Source organism: Anser brachyrhynchus (genome assembly GCF_964034855.1).
Source record: "Anser brachyrhynchus genome assembly, chromosome: 2".
NCBI lineage: Eukaryota > Metazoa > Chordata > Aves > Anseriformes > Anatidae > Anser > Anser brachyrhynchus.
The window spans coordinates 59,284,154-59,303,851 of NC_137695.1; the positions used below are offsets into that span (position 1 = coordinate 59,284,154).

Here is a 19,698-nt window from a genome sequence, read left to right on the forward strand (position 1 = left end):
ATTCTGCTAGAAGAGGAGTGTATATCTTCTAGCAGGTAGCATCATCCACCAGTGCTCGCAAATAGAACCACCAGGCTTCAGGAAAACTTCACCAGAAGTAGAACTTCAATGTACAGCATAAGAATTCACTATAAAAGTTTTCTACTCAATGTTATCAAGAAAACATCTATTCTCAGAGATACATTTAATAATACCAAACTACTTAATATCTGCTAACATCACAAGTCTATTGTCATTCTGCTGACAGAAAATGAAACGTTGGATTTAAAATATATATATATAGTGTCTACACAAACCTAGTGACATACACAGCTTTATATTTTGAAGAAAAATTTAGAAAATACATATAGTTATGGCATGCATAACCATGTGGTGGACCTTACATACAAAATGTATCTTTTCCTATCTTAAGTGTCCACTGAGCTTATACTGCAGATGCAGAAGTGAATGCTTCGTCCCTTATGATGCAGAAAGGGAAAGCATTTTAGTATCAAAACATATCTCAAAAGTATTTCTGCATTGCCTCAGGTTCAACGTGAGGGTGAGCAGAGGAGGTTCTCCAGCCTGCAATATAGCAGGGATGAGACAAGGTGACCCCAAGAGCTCTCCCAGCAACACTGCAATAGAAGAGGGGAATTCACAACTCTGCCCATTCCTTCTCGTCCTCCCATGCATGATGAAGTTAATGCAGAAAACCCTGATATTAGTTAAGAAAATCAAAGCTCAAAGCATTCACTTGTCAGGCAGTTGTCTCCAGGTGTTTACATGAAAAACTGGTATTTGACACGAGAAGTCATTTCCATGTTTCACAACTTCAAATGAAAAGAGCCAAGTGACTGGAAAACAGCTCTGCCTATCGAAACACCTGCAATGACAGAAAGGTTACTAAAGATTTGGCTGTAGGTACACCATTTGCTCATATCAGCTCTGGGAAACTAAGATTTTTGTCCTTCCTAGGTTCACTGTTAATAAATTTCCAGTCAGAAGGCTCATCCAGACTGCCTTCATTTTTTCATTCAGAAGTGCAGTGAAGAGAACAATGAAAAAGTATTGGAAATTGGATGGCTGAATTTTAATCCATAAAGCACTCTCTGTAACAATAAGCAAGAGACCGGGCAAACTTCTTTCTGGAACAGAGCACAGGAATCCCACTAGCACAACAGAAAGCACACTGTCTCACCATACGCAGGGGTATTTTGCAGCCTAAGGTAAAATTATTCAACATTTTTTAAACATATGCTGTACTTAAGCAAACCTAGTAGGATACGGTCCAGGTGAACCCTGCAAGGACTGTAACACAAGGGCAAGCTCAGAGCGCAGATCTACCCCTCGCATTGGCTCTGATTTCCCTGGAGTCCCTCTTGGTGAGGAATCAGCTCAGTAACGTTTTGAAGATCTTTGAGGCCACCTGAGAATCACCCATCCTTATGCACCAGAACCTCAGCTCTCACCACGTCCTACAAGTGACGGTGTCACATAAACGGTTTTCCCCAACTCTGAGCAGCCACTGGTCATTGCAGAAGGCAGGTTACAGGGGAGGGTGTTGGGGAACATAACACCAACATCACAACATGAACCAGAGTTTCAATGCTTCTAAGCCAAGCAGGTCTCCCCAGCACACATCAGTACAGCAGGTTGCAAAATACTTGTTTCCCCTTCCCTGTCAAACAATGACTTCAGTTACAATTTCACCCAAGTTCTGCTGGAACGAGCTCCTCAGAAGTTCGCTCTGCTCCAGAGTACCACTACCAGCACCACCAGCATTCAGAAGCACAGTGTCCCAGAGTGTTTTCTGTTAGATACTCACGTTTATGATGAAAGGGATGCTCTTTCCTGTCATTTCCACAAATCTAACTTGCTGCCTAGGAACAAATTCTCACAAGCCACTGGCAAGCCTTAGCAGCACAATAAAACTCTTGCTCCCTGAGCAACATAGATCTTCGAATTACTTCAAATTACCTCGGTGACCTCTGTGCCCTGGCTGGAGATGGGTCTGAAAGCCCTCACAGGAAAAGGGACTCTGTTTCTTTGAAGGTGTCGACTTGTGGTCACTCAGATAGTCAGCCACAAGCATGAGATGACAAACTGGGAAACAAAGCAAAGCACGCAAAGAGCTAACGCAAAACCAAACCATTTGTGCATCAGGTTAAGGAACTGCTCTCAAGCACAAGTCCCAAAAAGTTATTTATTTATCCTAGAGAGGAGAGCATTTTACAAATCCGTCACCCGGACGTGACAGCTCTTCTTTGTACTCTTTGTGGCAGCAGCAAGACCATAATAAAAAGTATTACTTCTCAGTGACAAAATTCCCATCAATTTCAAAGGGAAATGTGCTCCCGTTCCCTCTTATTGTAATTGTTCTCCAAATTACAGAAGAAAATTTTCTTGAGTATTTCATTATTTCTAACCGTTTAGTCTAGAGGCACAAGCACAAGTAGTTCAGAGGTTCTAACACTTCCCTCTCACTACCCACGTTTAGGTCATCAGCTGTTTCACACAAGCTCACCTTCGGCAAAACAAGGGGAGCCAGGACGCAGCTCACACAGGCAGAGTCCAGGTGGTGGCCAAGAAACACGCGGCTCCTGGTCCTTCGTTTTTAGATGCACCATTTCAAGTAGCGAAGGTCTCTTCTCTAGGGCACTTGGCAAAGCTGCTCCCGTGACTCAGCCAACAGTGGTGCCCCAGTCACTCAGCACCTTCTATCACAGCGCCTCTCTGTTGTGCATCAGAACCAAGTTTTACAAGAAAACCATAAATAAAAAAGATGGTGGTCACCATTTCTGGTAAAAGCATTGCCCTGATTTTTCTATGTCTGCCCTCTTTCTCTGTAGTTTCCCTTAGGTGAGGGCATTTCTTCCATTTTAGGAGAGTGCACATCACTCTGAGGTTGCATAAAGAGCTGCTATGGTAGCCTGCCACAATGCGATTATACACATGGTTGAAACAAACAATAAATAAAGAGAAAGACATACAGGTTTTAAATATAGGTTTCCATTAAAAGCATTACAAAGACAACTTCTTTCATTTTGAAGACAAAGAAAAAATTCACTTCTACTGAAAAAAAAGATTAAAAATCACCCCTTTGCAAGTAACTTTAATGAGGAAAGGTGCAGGGAAGGGAGGGAGAGAGGACGCGGAGAACTAGCAAGTGTTCAAAAAGGGCAGATGCCCACCATCTTGGTCATTTTGCAATGGCACCTTCTTCTCACAGTCAGGTCAGAGCGCCACAGAGTCCTCACGTGGAGGATTTCACCACCTGCTCGTACGGGGGAGGCGGCGTGTTGCAGTAGGAAGGTGGAGGTGGGTAAACCGGGTTTCCCTGTGGGGAGTTGGGCTGGACGTGGAAAGCCATAGCCATGGGATTCATCACAGGTCCACCTGGATCTGTGTAATACGGCACTCCAGGCTGTTGTGACCCTGGAAGAAAGAAAGGGAGAGAAAAGGTATCAACAGCAGCAGCAACGTCAGGCAGCAGTCATGCTCTTCCAGGGGTTAGGAGAGACCGTGTACCTGTGCTCTGTGCACTCACCAAGTGTCCACCAGACCAAGGACACGGAACCAAGTTTCTCCCATTCCAGGGAAGACCCAGACTGACAGGACTACATTCACTTCTCAAGATTTCACCGAAAAGTTTCAATTTTGCATGCCATGGAAATAACTTAGTGGAATGAAGGGCGCCACTGCCCCAGCAAAACGCCACTTGAAAGGGAGCCCTCCTTGGTTCTCCAGACAGAAGAGCTGTCATGCCTACAGAAAGGAATCTCAGATGGACCAAAAGGGGGTTCCTGTTGCACCTCCCGACTCTGGTGGGAAGTCTTCTGAGACAAAGAGGTCTTCACAGATTATTTTCTAACATCCTGGGTTCTCTTGTATGTCAGAGCACATCTCAGACAGACCCATTTCCCTCTAAGACAGGATATGGCTAAGGAGTAAACACGTACAAAGCAACAGTCTGAGTTGAAGCCAATTACGGCTGGCTAACAAAATGGGACAATATTGTTCAGCACAGATTAAATTTAGGAAACGACAGCAGAGCCTGCAGGGACAAGGAGCGGAAACTTACAATCAAACACTAAATTCCTTAATTGTGACACATGAGGAGTAACAGAAAGCGCTGCCGTGAGGAGTAATGGAAATAGCATCTAACCCTCCTCAGACATCACAATGTCCAGTGGAAGACTACTGAATGCAATTTTGGCAATTAAAGTCACAGAGTGCCTCTATCTCAATATGTTAATTAGTTTCCTTTTCTTCCTCTCTGTCTCTTTAAATAAGGCTGGACTGGAAGTTTATATATATATATTATGACTGAGCAACACACTTTCTTCTTTTGGTAGTAGTCTATCCTTCCTATAATGAAACAGCCTCTAAGGGATTTTCAACTCAATCTTTCATTTTCATGACTTGCTGACTCTAGGACTCAGTATTACCACAGAAGGAATACAGGCATCTTGAAGCTTTAGGCATCCTTTAGTACTTTAAGCATTCAGGAAGGACTTACATACTGCATCCAAAAATGCACCCTTACAATATTAAGATCAGATTGGTCAAGCCATAATGCCCATGGATGCAACTAATCCCAGAGCCTGGAGTATCTGGCTCAGGAGGTTTTTTTGGATGCTTATCAGCAAAGAGGACAGAAAGCAGATTGTGAATGCAGTTACTTCCTTCATAACAAGAAGGATTTTTTCTTTTTGCCTATGTGAGTGAAAAAGGCTGCTCCACAGCCTCTCTTCCTTTGCTGTGGAGATGAGGAACCCTTGATCTGCTTCCACCCAGCATTAGCACACAGCTGCAGGAGAGCCAGGCTGGGAAAAGGACCCAAGTGCTCCTTCTCCAGAGTCTGTGCTAATATCCTCTTAGCACAGAGCACTTTTTCTTAAGCTTTTTTGTTTCAAACTTAAATCCTGCTCAGCTCTATAGTTTCCAGGTGCACAGGGAGAAAAGAGGTAAGGTAGCTAGCTCGCTGCACTGTTTTTTTAGAAAAACTGGTGTTTTCAAACCCAGCATTTTCATTGCATTTCTGCACCACCAGCTGTCCCTCAGAGCACAGAAACTCAAAAATGAAGCCATGAACTGGGGCACACGCTCCACCTCGCAAGCCCACGCAGCCGGGGGTCACAACAGAGACACCAAGAAGGTGCAGGAATTCAGAAAAGGCAGGACAGCAAGCAAGGAACAGGGAAAGCACTCGGGATTGCTGAGAGACTGACTCCAAGTTCAGCAAAACAAGTACAAAAAATGTTTTGGTGGGCTTAGCTCAGATCCCAAAGCTTTTAGAAACAGCAACAGCAATCTGGAAGTAGGTGGCACAAGCAAGCTACCAAAGGTCTTGTGCTTATTTTATATCTGCTCACAATTTGTATTCCATGAGGTGTCATGAAAAACTAAAAACATGTTCTAAAATTAAATCTGGCATTCACCAATCCAGCCAAAGACGCTCCTTGTTTACATAATCTTGGAGTTATTTTTCAGGCTTAAAAATATCCTTTAGTTAGTTTCATTCCCCGCCTCCAAACCTCCACTGCTGAAAAATAAATACTCTCTGGGGAAATGCGTGGAAAGCAGAAAAACAGATGCTGAATGGATGCTTTCCAAAAATAAAATAAAAAAGAAACAAAAAAAGAAAAAAAACGACTTCGGATTTTAAAAAAAAAGGTGAATAGAGTGATGGTTTGTGTCTGTAACATCTCTTTATCCATTTAGACCTGTGACAGAGAGGGAGAAGTGCATGTCTATGAGCACACGCTGAAGAATGCGAGAAAGAGCATTTCAAAAATCTGTACAATGCATGAGGGTGTCCAATAGCACGCATGATGGAGGGGAGAGCCTGAATGCTCCATCTCTGTACAATGGTCGTAGTCAGAGCTCGCTGAAATGGTTTTTATGACACTTTTCTAAGGAGGTTGTCTAGTATGGCACAGAGATGTGATGGTTTAGCAAAAGAAGTTTTTTAACTAAGAAGTTTGAGGCAAAAGTTCAATGCAAAATACTCACTTGTACTTCCACTTCCAAGGCAGTGTGAAACAAAAACAAATTGCCAGTTCCTAAAAACTTGTCAGAAAAGGTTGTTATCCTCTGGCTTAAGCTCGCTCTAATATATCTTGTGACAAAATGACAGCCCAGGAAGAAAAGTGCCATTGTACCAAGCAAGCCTGCATATGTGTGCCTTCACAGGCAAGCGTGAGCACTGTCTTTTGCCATCAGTAGACTGGTTAAAAATGTCTTGGTTTGGCCTTGCTGTGACTGGGAAAACGCAAGCACCTGAACATGCATTCAGGTGTCATCTCAGCACTGTGCATCTTCCAACTAGAGGCAGCTGGATTTAAAACGCTCCCACCAGGTACAGACATCTTCTGCTTACAGGTGAGTCTTAACACTGCAGGATTCTCCCAACTGGGACTCTAACAGCCAGAGGGTAAGACATAAGCTTAGAAACAGTACTGCCAGAGAAGCCATCACTAGGCAGGTCCTCCTGATGCTCACAGCCATGACTGACCAGAGAGCAATCACATTGACAAAGGCAGAACTTTGCCACAAAAAAAAAACCTAGCATAGAACATGGAAGGCAAATCAAAAAGAGAAGACTTGCAATACTGCCAGACCACAGAAGAATAATATTGGGCTTTCCTTCACCCCTGCCAAATGTTATTAACTATATTTAAAACTCTTTCTTCCTATTCCTCACATGAAGAAAATGTCATTGCTGATTTTGGCTACCTATCACCTTGTCTACGCTGCAAAGTGAGCTCTTGCCATCCCATTCATGGGTACACAGCTGTAAAGATGCTAGGAACCATAATGGAAGGGAACTGAAAGTTGTGTTATCCTGGGTTTCAAAATACTGTTGCACACTGCTGCTGCATGATGCCATTTGGAAGGCAGAACTTCATTCATCAGAGGAGGTGGCTGAATGGTTTAGTGCAGGGCAATTCCTTGTCCAAATCCCCCAGTTTTCAAAAAGCAAACCCACCCACCCACTCCCAAAGGAAAACAAACAAACAAAAAACCACCCACACAATTTCTAATGATTTGGTAAATATAAGATATCAATGGAATTTGTTAAGCGAGCAGTCTCTGACCTGATGCAGTGTTGACTGGTTGTCTGGTGTAAGACACGTTAAAAGTAGGTTCTTCTACTAGTGGAGGAGGGTACATCCGCCTTCGGATAAAGAAACCAGCTCCACAACAGAACAAAACTCCCATCATCAAAAGAAACCTAGGCAAAGAGAGGAAGGAGGTCAAAATCCACCTGCATTCAGGCAGCTCTCAAACTGAGATTGTTCACTGAACGAAACCTACCAGCCATCAACCTATGGCTTGTATTGGGGTTTCTTGCATCACAGAATCATTTAGGTTGCACAGGTTGTCTCTAGAGAGCAGACCTATGGCATCTGAGATCGCCAGTTCTTGGGGCACTTGTGGACATTTCTTGCGCTTTATTACTGTTCAATGTTTACTGGCATATAAAACACAAATCTGAACCTGAAACACCCTTGAACTTTTGGAAAGTTCAGATTCATATCTGACCTTCGTTACTGGATTGTTAAACTGAAATTCCACATCCGTACAGATACAAACTGCGCATCTTGCACCCAAGTCTAGCTCTCACAGCACCTAGGCTGGCCAGTAGGTTTGGGGTGGGGAGGTCTGGCTGTAGGAACAGGAATGTTATTCTGCAGCTGCTCTTAAAAGAAGATTCTTAGATGTTCTTAAATGAGTAACACTGCAATTTTGTCTCCCATGGGAAATAGGGTAACTGACATTTAAGTTCAAGCAAGAAGACTAAAGCATTGAGCAGTGAAAATGACAGGTTTTGTTTTGTGCTTCCTAGACAACATATACATTGTTAAAGAAAAGGACATTATTTTGCTTCAGTTCTCCTCAGCTCCTCTTCCAACCTGACCAAGGCTTCCTCATCATTCTCCTGCCCTGATGCTGTGAAAACAGGCATATGCAGCCACAGCACATCAGGAGATTTTGTTCTTAAGAGTACTTTAATTCAAACAGTGACTTTCCCTGTGTTTCTTTAATTAGTTATCAGATGCAGTAGTGACTGATGCAAGTTCCAGTAAACCTAAGTGGTTCTTCGACTTTAATTGCCACCTCATTTCCTTTATTCTCAGGGCCCTTTTCGGGAAGACAATAAAGCTGTGCTCTTTTGGAAAGGTTGGAGGCAAGAAGAGCATTTTTGTATTTATTTTTTCTGCCTAAGTTGGCCAGAGGCAAGCCTACACACCACACTTATCTTCTCTGGAGCACTCCCAGAGGCCTGAGAGGAACTGTGACACTGCATGACAGTGGGAGATATTTTATGCAAAGGGTCAAATTCTGTTCTTGTTTCTACAGTGGACATGAGAAGAATGAGGTCCTGTTACCCTAAGCCAAAATTAATGTATTCCTTTTTGGCTGCGTTCCTGCAAAGGATTTGCTCTGAACAGAAAAACAGAGATTTACGACGTCACTCTAGGGATTCAGATGTAGAACTCTTCAGTTATACCAGTAAGGATTGTACACTGAAATCCCACAGTCTGCTTTGGGAAATCTCTGTATTATATCAGGCTTCTGTTTTTCAGTGGTTATTCATTTCAATTTTGAAGGCTTTTTTTTAAGCAGTCTTCAAATTCTATATAAAAATTCCTAAAGCCAGGTTTTCTTGGAGAGCTTTTGCTTTCTCTCTACTGTAATGAGAAGGTTTTATTCAGGTGTTTTCTTAAATTCCTCTCTAAAAAGAATTTACCTTATTTTTTCGTTATGCATATAAAAGTGATTAGTTTAAGCTTTATCCAGAGTACTGAGCTGCTGATTTCGCAAGCTCAAATCTTTCTGCCTTCTTCTCCCTTGCTGTCATCTCCAGTAAAATCCTTAGAGTCATAAATGCACTACTCTTTCCTTTTTATTGAAGCCTCAATTCATCAGGCAAGACTTCCTTAAACCCTGCATAAGCACGCAACTCTCCTTATGCAACTCCCTTTTAAAACTCAGTGTCCAACAAAACTGGACAAATGCTGCCATTTGGAAGTAGCTGGGATGGGTGTAAGGACAAATGTGAGACGCCTGCCTGTACAGCCCAACAGGATGCAGAAACAGGAAAGGCCAACCTGAAACAAGTAGCCTCCTTTTCTAGTATTTTCTCACTGTTTATCATAGAAACACTTCTTTGTTATTGTTGGGAGCATCAAGAGGAATGTATAAGCAAAAAAATAAAGTCCTTTCATTTATGCGCACACGTATATATTACCACACACTTGTAACTATTTTAAAATACTAGGGCTGGCAATACCCTGATTCATGTCCTACAAACACGACAAGAAAAGACCACTGGAAACATTAAAATCAAAATTTAGCTGTGACCTACCAAAAATACCATAGTCGCTGGATAGAGAGAGCTCTTACACAGCATCTTGAACCACAGCAATCCTCATAGGAGCGACATCTGCACAGGAAAAAAGACAAAAGGATGTTAGGGGAGTGGTTATCACTCAGAGCAAAACAGCATCAGATCAGACTGGGGAAGGGAATACAAACTCAACATAAAACTTCCAGCAAATTCAGTTGTTTTAAATTAACACTACAGAGCTTAAACACAGAGAGGAGTCCCTGACTCAGATGCTGCTAGCCCCCCAGCCAGAAGCTTTATTTACAACATCACTGTGAGCCTGGGAGGCAAAACCTGCAACTGCTGCCCTGCTGGCACAAAGCGCAGCTGGGGCTCTTGATAAGGACAGACACCACTGCTTATTTAGGGCTGTGAAGGAGCTAACATCTCAGACAGTAACCCCGGCCTGATCTACTCTTGCACCCTGTCCATTTTCCTGGAGTTGCTCCTGGTCCAGGAAGTTGTAGGAATAAGAAAATACCACGGTCCTCACTCCTCGACTGCCATATATACATGCTCGCTGGGACTACCACCCAGTGTAGGATCCCAGAGCTACCACCAGGAAAGAAGTCCAGCTGAACTGCTAACAGCAAACTACACGTGGCTAGGTAAGGTTGTCACTCACGTGTACATGTCCATGGCACGGCACTACCACAACCCAGAAGCTTTGTACATGTTATTGAAACTGTCTTCCTATATACTTCTTTCAAAGCTGCCTCAAAAAGATTGATTTTAGCATTTAATTCTATATAACAGGACATGCTACAAAGAAAAGTGGTATTACTGTATTTTGTTTCACAGTAAATGAATGCTGCATGCATCAAACATGAACCATTTGGGGTTTTATTCACTGCAACAGTCGAGAATTACAAAGTCAAAAAGTGCCAGATCACTCATTCTTCACACATTGGCAGCGTTCAAACACAGAAAACACCAAGTGCAGAAAAAACTTCAAGTGTACCATTATTAGCAATTTTAAAGGCATTTTTTGCTTTCCAGAAGTTGCAGCAGACTGCAGCTGCCAACAACTCCCATTATTTCAGTAGGCTTTCCTCCAACAATGCATTGCAAATTAATATTTCATATCGAATGGAACAGCTTTAAAAATATTACAGCACCAGCCACTGCAAGCACAAGGTACAGCTTCACTCAAACCAGAGCCAGCACATACGTTAACAGCAACAACCTCTGAACAATTTCTATGGTAACTGCCATTCCCAAACCAAGGAAACACGCTACATGTTTAGCAGGATAAAGGACTGAGGTAACACAGAAACCATGGGATGTTACAGACTTGGGTAAAAATATTCAGATTATCCGCATACCAAAGGAAACGAGGTGGGTATCATAACTGGATAAATCTTTTTAAGGGTGGTTATATCTGTATGTTCAATGAACACATTTAATTAAGCATCCGGGTTTGGGAAAATTTGCCCAACTAAATAATTGTGCTCCCATACTGGCATGCCAAGCTAAAAAAAAAACAGTTGGGTAATTGTACAGCCATTTACACAGTTACATGCTCAATTAACACACCTCCACTCAGAAAATTCATCAAGTCTCACAGGCTTCAGCCTGTAAATGGGGGCAGAGGAGGATGATCTACGGATACATAATCTGCCAGTGAAAACTGCATCCACCCTTCTGATGACAGGCAGGCAAGATTTCTTCTAGTAAGCCTGAGGATCTGATACTTCGGTCAGCACGGCAAGGTCCCCTCTTGTGCTCAGACACCCAGCTTGGCATTTGAGCGTCGTAAGCTGCTAACACCAGAGGAGAAAATACCCACTTTACTGTCCCTGAACCAGAAAGCATCCCCATCGCCAACATCTCTTTTTTAAAGCTCACCATGACCCTAACAATTGCTCATACTGAAAACTACCAGATATCAGAAAACTACCAACAGGACTTTGCAAGCCAACATTAACTTTGAGCCTGATTGGGGCCAAGAAATAAAGCATTCCTCCATGCTCCCCGTGCAGATCGACCCAATGGGAGCTTTAAAGACAAGCCTTAAACGCACTGACAGGATTAGGCCACTTACAAAATGGCGGGGCAGCCTCTGCCTTCTGCTAAAACAACAGTGACAGTAACCCTGACGCTCTTAAACACATTAACAGCTGTTAATCCACACCAATGAGCGCTTGCCCTTTTGCTGATGCTGCACAGCAAGGACTTTTAAGGCTCTTTGGGCCAGAAAAGCAGAGGAAACGGCTTGTTAATCCATCCAGAAGGATGGAGCTGGAGGTCTACTGTGTGGGACAACTGTGCTAGCATATAAAAACACTTCTCACCGATTCTTGCCACTCCGCATTTCGAAAGAGTGAGCTATGCTCCGATCTGTGAAAGACAGGGAATGAGCACCCAGAATCACCAGGGGACTGCCCTCTTGTAGCCCTTCTTCAGGCAACTGAGGCCCCAAAAATTGAAGGGTTTGGGGGCTGTGGGCGCTCTGCACCTTGGCCTCCACACGCACACCTCACCACAGCATCTCACGGGACAGGGAGCGGATGCTCTTCTTTCTAACTTGAAAGCCCCCAAATAATTTTCCTGATCAAGCCAAGCCCCAGGAGCTTTGCTTTTATTAGACTCCAACTAAAATCCAGAGTCTGGGAGATGAGACATACTCCTCCTCCCCCAGCTTATTTTTTATCTGTTTTCTCTAGAGCAAGAAGGGATGGGAAAAGGCTATTTTAAAAATCTGTAATTATGGTCGTTCCAACAATGAATATTAAAAATAGCATCTGTGTGATGAGTGCAGTACCTGAATTGACTTTTTACTTTTAATCTCTAAACTATCTAGGCTACAAGTCAGCACCATTTTTAAAGTGTCAGTACCTTCAATTTTCTTCCTGCAAAAGAAGACGAAGGTACCAGCTGGAAGGCAGAAAGGCTCAACTGCTGAATGTTTATGAAGCTCTTGAGACCACTGAATGGCAAACAAACAGGCCATCAAAAAGGAGTTTTGTCTCCTACACAGATGACTGCATTTTCAAATGGTTGAAAATGAGATGCAAAAGACTGAGGAGTCTCTCCCTATGGCTGTGTTTAGAGTAAGCCCATTTTATAATAGCCAATACGCTTTCCAAGGCAACTCATCCAAGGCTAAGCATTGTGTTTACTGGGTTGATCTGTGAAGCTAAACCAGTGTCATGACTCAAGGGAAATCTCTTTGAGATCTGACACAAGTAACACTCACTTTTTACCTATAACAGCAAGCAAGTGATTTTGTGTCTGTGAGTATGAACACAGGTACGTAGGAGTCCAGAATCACGGATGGTACCACGATCGCAATGTGCTGGCTGTTCGTATTTTCCTCCAGTTGGTAGCAGCTGCTCAAACAGACTGGCAGAACAAGCGGCCATTTGCTGCTAGCACTGCTCGGGCACTGTTCGAAAGCTCTGCTCATCTTTTGTTCTTCGTTCAATGTACTACGAAAAAACAACACAACTTCTGCCAACATTGATCCTAATTACAACAAAATTAACTTACTTATAAAAGCCATTATTATTTGCAGGCAAAAGATGACAATAAAATCAGCTTATTAATGGAGCAACAAACAAGCTTAAGCATAATCAATCTTTGATGTACTATCTCTTACTGCCTGATAGCAAATCCCAGCAGAATTAAGACTTTGGTTCGGAAAAAAAACAATGAAGCACACACACATATATTTATTGAATTGATATGCATGTCCTTTAAATTACCCTTGTGCATTGGCTGTGCTTAACAGGGAAGGACTGGTTGTGCCTAGTGCTGGTATACCTTCCACACAGCAATCCCAACAGTTATAGTCCCCTGGAACGTCTGTCTGCCTCTCATGCTGGATTAAAATTTTGCTTTGGGGCAATTTTACTTGAAAACAAACAAACAGAGTTGCTTGGAATTAAAAAAAACCATTTGTCACGTTTGGTTCTGTCTTCCTTAAATTGGACACATCAGTTATTACAGAATTGCATTCTTGAGGAATGAGCTATACAACCAATCTAAACTGGACTGAGCTCATCCCCTGCAGAAGACTATTCTAAAGCCAATTTCCCTCTTTCACACATAAACAATGATCCAAGATCTGCATTTCCCCAGGGCAATGCCTGCATCATAGATCAAAATTTAATCCATTATGTAGGATAAGACATGATCCACTAGTTGCTTTGCTAATCTGCAACTTCACCAAGCATATGTTCTCTCTTTTAGAAACTGCCCGCGACATAATTTATGATTTAGAAGGTACATCTTTTCATTCATAATTCAGTGAAGTGAAATGAATGCATCTCCACGTCTAACTACGTGCATTACTAGCACACCAAGGAACTGCTGTGTCAGGGATCAAAGTTACACTCTGTAAGATCACAGCAACAACCTTTTTACATGTGTTTTCACTTAAATCATGAAGCCGAATTTCATTCCTTAATAGACAAGCAAAGCAACAAGTTTCACACGAAGGGTACAGGGTATGACCCAAGCCCCAAAAACAAACCCTGTACTTGCATGTGTTCTGCAGATAACAACTGCTTGATTTAACAGTCCAGAAGCTATTTTTTCCATGTATACGTGCATCTACATAACCAAACAAGTCCCTTCTTAGCTGAGCTGCTGCAGGAAAGAACTGCATCTAAAAGTAATTCCCTGATCAGCACTTGATGAAAAATGGAGAAATTAAAGAGGTAAACAAGGATTACAGTCTTTAGAAGACCGTATGGTCATAGCGGTCTAACTTATTCCCCATCAACACCATCCCTTTGAAACGCAAGCTGTAATGTTCCTAGTTTTCCTCTCTAAACTGTTTGTATCATATGTGCCAAAATCTGATTTAACATTGAAGATGTTTGACTAGCCATGTCTTTTAGAAGCATAAAACAAAACACAAATTGTTAATCCACATGTGGTGGCAGAAAGCCTGCTCTAGACACAGGGACAGAGGAAGGAAGGGTGAAAGAAAACCACGAAAAATCCACAACCAAAAGTCCTTTACATACAGTAAATTGTGTGATTTCTAACTTGCGTCCTGTAGACAAGCCTGACTGTGATTCCAAAAAAGGCTGCATGCCAGTGATAAGTTAAATGATTGCTGCATCATTTATGACCCCTTGGCAGAACCGAGAGTTAAATATAAGTAACAGAGGGCGTAGCAGAAGACTGAAATTAAGAACAGAAGAGAAAGATTTGTGGGAAATGTCTAGTAGCATTAGATGAAGCTAAGGAAGTTCCAGCTGTGGTCTTAATACTGGCACAGGCAAATCACCAGAAGGAGATCCACAAGTGTTCGTAAGAACTGAAAGGGATAAGCCACTGAGACTGGGTCACCTCCATGCAGAGCTGACGCTGGGCCTTCAAGTCAGGTCTGCTACGGTTAAACAGATGAAGGCAGACAGCTGAAGTATGCATACGTACTTATTTGTTCAAGGACAAAAAAAAAAAGTTGCGTGCTTTTTCAAATTTTTTTTTTTAGGATATTTAATCTGCTTGAAACTCAGATGCCAGGATGCTGTGATGCTGAACAGAGAAAAAAACAAACAAAAAACAAACACCAAGCCACGAAACAAAAAAGAAAAAACAAAGCAGGCAAACATCACACAATGATCAGCAAAGACAATCCTGATGAAGCTTAGAGGGCTTGCTTGTGCCATGAATGAGGAGCAATGCCACTAAGCTCAAGAGCAATACCCTGCCACAAAAAAATCAGAATGAGACCTTAAGGAGGAGGAACAAGGAAGAGAATCAACATGAAGCATACTGGAATCCAGTATACTTCACCAAGCATATGGTATACTGGAAGTTATACTGGTATATTGGAATACCAGTATAACTGGAAGAAGGGGAATTATTTTTGTACCAAGTTCATTTCACCACTGATCAATTAATTTACAGCCATTTTGCATGCGCGTTTCCGTTTTTCAAGAAAAAGCAGTTTTCAAAACAAAGCCACTGCCTGTAAAACTATGGAAATAAAGACCCAGGTTACTGACTAAAGACATGGGGGAAACCACCAGACAAGAGAAGGAGCTTAACATTACACGTATGGTGGAGAGGTTGTCTCAAGGAATCCATTTTTGCTATAGCAGCCCACTGAGCATGGAAATTGTTGAGTATGCCCCTGAAAACACAGAGTCCAATTCAGGTGTCTCACCTAAGTAATTTTTCAGCAGCAAGTCCCAAAGTGGTTTAATCTCTCTCCAGAAAAATGCTATAACATGAATGCCATATCCCTCCACTGTCATCCACTTAAATGCTTGAGGAACAGCAACAAGTGCAAAGTCTTTGGCTGTTAAAGTGAAGTGATGGGCAACATCTGCTTTCCAGCCTCAGTCTTAGAGCTGGTTGTGTCTCCCTGGCATAATTTTAATTTGGCTAATTTTAAGGAAGGAGACAACCTCATCATGGTTACCTGTAGTCACAGGTTCTCAGCACCCAAAACCATCCATGCTGAGCATGCTTACATGCACACACGCTACAAATAAGATACCTTTGACTAGGAGTGATCTATTAAAAAGGTCTTTATCTTACCACCTGTGGCTAATGTTGAGGGGAACCAAAACTCTCAAAGGGATCACAGTAAAACACAGAAGCAAGCCTACTGCAGCCACACCTACATTTGCTATGCAAAGGCATGCATCTCTCCAGATAAAATTCAGGGCCCAAGAAATTGAAACAGATTGAAAATCACTGGTTCAGTAGTTATGTGCAACAATCTGGTTACCTTTCTGTCAGCCATTGGCTTTGCTTGGGTAAGTCACTCTTGTGTTTCTCTTCTTATACATAGCAAAGGTGATCTCTCAGTGCATGTAAGAACAGCATATTTTAATATGTAGGTCTGATTTTGGCTAATATAATTATAAGGAATATAACTGCTTCACAGATGAAATGCAGCTGGGACCTCAGTGGAACGTCTGTACTTGGACGTAAAAGACTGCTGCTGGTAACCAGGGGAGCACTCGAGACAGAGTTACCAGGTACCTGAAATCACCCAGCTCTTAACTAGTTAAAATGTAAGGCAAAAAGAAGGTCAAAAGGAGGAAAGGGGCTTTCAGGTAATTTTTTTCTACTGAGTAGAAATAACAGAGACAGAACTGATATTTGCTCAGATTAGATTTCTGTCTGCTTTGGGACAATTAAAATCTCCCACAATGAGACAAGATACTTGACCCCTGTCTTTCACATAAACATGAAAAATAAGAGCAGGCAGCAGATGAAAAATGAATTATTTCTCACTTCTTTAGGTGAAGAGCTTATAAAACGCTATCTCCTTGCAAGAACTCAGCAGAATACAGTAAAACCTTCCCTACTTCTTATGAGCTAAGAAGTATTTGCTCAGCTGCTACTATCAAACCAGCCACACCACAAACCTTCTGCTACCCAATGGCTTGCCATATCCTCAGCTCTCTCCTCTTAGACCCCAAGAGGAAAGCCACTCTGCAGAGGGATTTTTTGTTGTCTGTAAAGGTTGCAAATCTCCTGGCTTTCTGGCCCACACACACACATTTAGACATTTTCTCTGCTCCTACTGTGGCTTTGGGCTTTATCCATCAGTGGCAGTATACAGCACCTCAAATACCCATGTTTTAACAAGGCTGCAGGCTTTTCTTCAGCTGAACAAAAGCAGCGAAACAGCCTAATTTAAGGTTCTAGCAAAATGAAGACATAGATAAACTGTACCATGACAGTTCTTAATTTTCTGAAGTTGGACGTGTAAATTTCTCATACCAGCAGGAACCAGAAGGTCTCATAGTTAATCATCCAGCCCCATATTAAACACACTATTAGTACTTCATCTCTCTCCCAGTGGGCAAGTAGTCCTACTACATCTAATCCCTTATCTGCTTCAGGAGATTACGAGCAATCTGCTGGCAGGGGGCGATGGGTGTCCAGGAACCCAGTAGGTACTAATGGTCAACAGTTAGGTGCTAGCAAGTCTTTCAAAATTTTCATTCAAGGTCTCCCTGTCCAGAAAGGGTTAGAAACTTCAAGATGACTTTAGGGTCCAGTGCTCCCTGATGCAGTTCACTGGAGCTCAAACCACCTACCAGCCTTCCTATCCCTCTGACAGGAAGCCAGAAGAAATTGCCTCTCCACCTTGCATTAGGGTTCTTCCTGGGACGTGGAAGAGTTAGTGCTCTGATGAACATTTCAAGCCAAACAGCTCCAACTGGAAACACTGAGGCTCACTCACAGTAAGTCACAACTGTGAAAGTAAAAGGGAGTAGGACTGCATTTCCTGCTCCACCTAAGGCAGAGTCTGATTTCAGACCCCACATCTCCCAGAGGAGTACTTCACAAAGAGACAGACTGCCTCCTTTCCCTCCTTCCTCTCTTTTTTTTTCCCCCCTCAGACTAAGCTGCCTACACCTTGTAAGCCTCCAACTCTGAGTGAGATGAGACCAGAGCTTCAAATCTCAAATTTGGTCAGTCACCTGCTTGACTGCCTGTGAAGGCAGTGATATTAAATTCTTCATCCCTCACCAGGAATCACTCTTACAAGCTATCCTTTTTGTAAATTTGATAGCCTGACTCACCCCAGGTTGTGCACAGGACAACTGATCCATCAACGAAAATTCAAGGCTTCTAGTAGGTGGGTGATTACGGTGCTCAGGATTGCAACATCCACAGATTTGTCAACATCAAGGGAATCCAGCACCTTATTTGAAGTAAGGACATGGACAACTGAAGCTAGTTGTGATGTTTTGTATCATTATTGTTTAAGACCACATAGGGCTTAGCAATGGTGGTGGGGTTTTGTTGCCTTTATATACAGATGGTATGATAGTTCCTGCTGCCCTCCTTCAACAGACAACCCGTGCGCTTTCGTTCCTGAGTTGAATTAAGTATACAAACAGGCCCTTCCTGTAGCTGCTAAATTGGTAGCCCTGGCCCAAATCCAGGTCTGTTTCTTTACTGTGCCAGCCATTTGAGATGTCTGGAATCGTGCAAAAACTGCTACGCTGCGTCCCCTCTCCCTCCCATGCTGCTTTCAAATCAAATGGAAGAATAAATCAACAGCTAGATTACTGCCCTAAGCACACACCTGCTGACATTTCGTGCAGCTGTAATTGCAATTGGAAAGCTAAGTGTATCATCAGGAAAGCCAACTTAATTAAAAGCAGTAAACATAACAGGATGCAGAGCACAGAAAGTAACGCCCATAATGCAACACAGCCCCTGTCTAGATGGTGGGTTTTTCCTCAGCCTCCTGTACACACTTTGACAGAAGAACTGCTTCCTGAGCTCTCAGGGTAAGGGTGAGAGAGAACTTGTCTATTGTTTGCACCTGGAACATTTTTCAGGTTCTTGGTAATGCAGAACTGTTGTTATAGACTGGCTACCAAGCGAATAAGGGCTTACATTCAAAACCCAAATGAATATGACTGTGTGATAATGTGATAAATACAATAAAATTTAATCAGCAAACCAAGAGAATTATGTGGAAATACACAAGAAATTTCAAAAGCCACAGAGAAAAAAATACAATCAGCATTCTTCTCTAAAATATGAGAAAGAATGGACTGTTCCTGTACGCTGCAGAACATATGTTTGCTAGGATTATTTATGTTCAAAGCATTCATTTTTTAGATTTATAAGGTTCTTAAACTAATTCCAACTGAAAAATTAAATAGTTAACATAACTGTGTACATGTGCAGCTGTAAGCTATACGCAGTAAACTACCTTCCATGGCAGGAACATATTAGCCTAAAAATACTGTACTTCCATCTGCACAGGCTTTTAACATGAATTCAGGTCCTGCATCACGTAACAAGAATTAGAAGCGGTTACAAGATGACACTCCCCTTCTGTTCTTCACTTTTTTTGTTAGCAGCAATGGTAGCATTTTCTTCTGAAGAAAGTTTCCATGTTCTTTTCTGGAGGTCTTCCTTGTAATAGCACACCAGTGACCAGCCAAAACATACTTACACAGGAAACACATGACAGAGCTCATCCAATGCAAAAAGTCTGTATTCAAGAGGTGGAACCAGGTACAGGCTCCGAAGGAGGAGTTTAGAAAACATCAGATGCGCAAGTAGAGATGATATTTGGAAAGCCAAGCCTCACCTAAAACTGATACTTGCAAGGGACACCAAGAGCATCAAGAAGAGCTTCTATTCCTACACTAACAGTGTAAGAAAAAAAAAAAGGAAATGCAGACCTTCCACTGAGTGGGCTGAGCAATTTCATGACAGCATACACAGACAGGCTGAGGTATTCAACACTTTCTTCGCCTCACTGCTCACTGGCAGTATCTCCCAGGCCTCTGTGCTTACAGGTAATCTTGGAGAAGGTGATGGAATTACCAGAGGTAGATGAGGATCAAGTCACAGATTGCTTACAA

General features: G+C 42.4%; 1 protein-coding gene and 1 long non-coding RNA gene across 3 annotated transcripts in view; one reads left to right on the forward strand and one right to left on the reverse strand.

Moving 5' to 3' along the window:
* Positions 1-2,171: 2,171 nt before the first annotated feature.
* VOPP1 (VOPP1 WW domain binding protein) overlaps positions 2,172-19,698 on the reverse strand; it is a 67,157-nt gene continuing 49,630 nt past the window's right edge. For both annotated transcript variants that reach the window (XM_080578362.1, XM_080578363.1), the window contains 3 exons: positions 9,359-9,436; positions 7,083-7,219; positions 2,172-3,417 (listed from right to left, as the gene is read on the reverse strand). In XM_080578362.1, coding sequence (XP_080434488.1) covers positions 3,236-3,417; positions 7,083-7,219; positions 9,359-9,436 — 397 coding nt within the window. In that variant the 3' untranslated portion in view covers positions 2,172-3,235. The remainder of the gene's footprint in view (positions 3,418-7,082; positions 7,220-9,358; positions 9,437-19,698) is intronic.
* LOC308188872 lies at positions 9,445-17,902 on the forward strand. The gene is made up of 2 exons (XR_013945824.1): positions 9,445-16,329; positions 16,597-17,902. It is a non-coding gene; the product is annotated as an uncharacterized lncRNA (long non-coding RNA).